The sequence below is a fragment of the Sphaeroforma arctica genome, assembly GCF_001186125.1.
Source record: "Sphaeroforma arctica JP610 unplaced genomic scaffold supercont1.185, whole genome shotgun sequence".
Lineage (NCBI taxonomy): Eukaryota > Ichthyosporea > Ichthyophonida > Sphaeroforma > Sphaeroforma arctica.
In genome coordinates this window covers 113,693-116,185 of record NW_014040373.1, presented here as the reverse complement: position 1 = coordinate 116,185, position 2,493 = coordinate 113,693, and the positions used below count along the sequence as shown (strand labels likewise).

The following is a 2,493-nucleotide window of genomic DNA, read 5'->3' as shown; positions in this document are numbered from 1 at the left end:
ATATTCATATATATATATATGTATATATATGCATGTATGTATGATAATATTTGTAGATCAACACGGAATAGCTGCAATGCCTGCCTATATATTTGTCATTCGGATACACGTGTAAACTACTGAGTGCAACTGCGCTACACGCATATAGATTTCTGAACTCTCAGTAGACAGGATCCTTCAACATGCACTTCTTTAAGACTTTGGACGCCTCTGGTACAAGTATATCTCAATCACTTGCTATTCACAAACCCACAGACGCGTGTTCCACCTTTAGGAATGTATCATACAGGTGTGCAGGTAGCTGTCCGGTGCTCTTTGACTCAGTAGATATATCTGGGAACGTGCTACAACCGCCCATGCCAAGACACACACAACTACACACATCTATATCAATAGTATCTTAGGCGTACGTGGCTCAGCCACGCTACAGTGATGGTTCATAACGGCAGATGGCCCACATATGGACAGATCTATTCCTAACGTACCTGTGGCATAAGTGACTCGGCCACGCTACAGTGATGGTTCATAACGGCAAATGGCCCACATATGTACAGATCTATTCCTAACGTACCTGTGGCATAAGTGACTCGGCCACGCTACAGTGATGGTTCATAACGGCATGTGGCTCACATATCTACAGATCTATTCCTAACGGCATGTGGCTCACATATCTACAGATCTATTCCTAACGTACCTGTGGCATAAGTGACTCGGCCACGCTACAGTGATGGTTCATAACGGCATATGGCTCACATATCTACAGATCTATTCCTAACGTACCTGTGGCACCAGGCAGTGTGAACGGGTCGTTGAGATCGGCATCGTCCAGATGGCCACAAACCCACTCCATCGCTGCCACAGCCCCCTGAGTATTCCGTATCAGAAACGTGTTTTTTTAGTTTTTAGGGATAAGATGTTTTAGGGTTTAGGGTTTTACCTGTAGCACAATCCCGCGCTGCAGTAGTGAATGATACCGTACGAAATATCGAACAGTACGGCATAGACTTCAACGGACAATGTACGCGCCAGTCACACATATACGGCGGTATTATTGCATTAAATAAACTGCATATGCACTCACACACGATATCACACTCAGACTCAAACACAAACATATGACCCATAGATGAGCCCTGACAACCTCCCAAGCAGAGACAACGCTCAGATGAACAGTTGGAAACACTGACATACACAACACACAACACACACACACACGCATACACACATACACTCGCGGCCATGTACCTGTCCCATCGTATTGAATGCCGCTCGCTTACACGCATTCACACCAAAGCCTGCCGAAGCCAACTCGGACATAACACTCTCGTCCAGAACCACTGCGGGAGGTTCGGTACCTTTACTCTCGGGTAGCGATGACTCACCGTCTTGCATACCCCCACACCCCCGAAGCGTTGACAGATCTAAGAACTCAGGCATCTCCACCTGTGAAAATATGAACACATGAATCTGTATGAGTATATAAGAATATGTGTGTTCATACATACATACATACATACATGCATATATATATATATAAATATATAAATATATAAATATATAAATATATAAATATATAAATATATATAAATATATATATATAGTCCACGCACACACCCAGTCACGTGTGGTTCTACCGTACCTCCACATCCAGCTTCTGCGGCGTCCAGTCGTCGCCCACATAGAACCTGCGCGTGTGTACCATCAGATACGGCGGGAATGTCAGCATGCGTTGGCTGACGATGGCTGTAGTGGCGGTCTGTGTGGCGGGGCTTATCCAGTTGGCCATTTCATTGGGCGCCAAATAAGCGCTTAGACACGCCTCTACAGGGATACTGGGCCGGACAGACGGCAACGTCTCTTCAGTGTAAGGTGTGTTGGCAGCTATCCCTTCCTGTATCTGTATGTGTGCGTGTGTGTAATGAGGATGTTAAAATGTGTTTCCGTGAATGCAAGATGCTCGATGTGGGACTGAGACAATGGATGAGGGTCACACTCGCTACTGCTACATACAAATAGATTGGCCTGCATACATACATACATACATACATACATACATACAGCTATATATGTATACGAATACATAAAGATACCACACACAAACGCACGCACAAGCAGGCGTACCAACGATAGCTTCCCTGTCACAGCGATCTCTGTACTGAGGGAATATAATTATCTGAATTGTACGAACTCTTATCCGACACTCCCATAGGCCTTCTAGACACCACGCTCACAGTTAAACAGAAAGTGTACCATAACAAGAAGGTGCAACGCACCCATATACTCACTTACCCCCACACCAATCCTAAGCCATCCTATGACCGTTATATAGAGTACCTGTACCATTCAGTCTCTCAATACACAAGGTATGCGACCACAAACACGATCCTTTGTATGAATATGAATATGATTATATATTTATATATATCATGTTATATATGTATATATATATATATATATATATAACATGTATTATATATATATATATATAGTGTA

The 2,493-nt window shown here is 43.5% G+C and overlaps 1 protein-coding gene across 1 annotated transcript in view; it reads right to left on the bottom strand.

The window, feature by feature from the left end:
• Positions 1 to 757: 757 nt before the first annotated feature.
• The window catches only part of SARC_03589 (hypothetical protein), a gene marked incomplete at both ends in the record, with an annotated part of 12,864 nt that continues 11,128 nt past the window's right edge, over positions 758 to 2,493 (bottom strand). The window contains 3 exons of the mRNA XM_014302627.1: positions 758 to 865; positions 1,246 to 1,443; positions 1,640 to 1,897. Coding sequence (XP_014158102.1) covers positions 758 to 865; positions 1,246 to 1,443; positions 1,640 to 1,897 — 564 coding nt within the window. The remainder of the gene's footprint in view (positions 866 to 1,245; positions 1,444 to 1,639; positions 1,898 to 2,493) is intronic.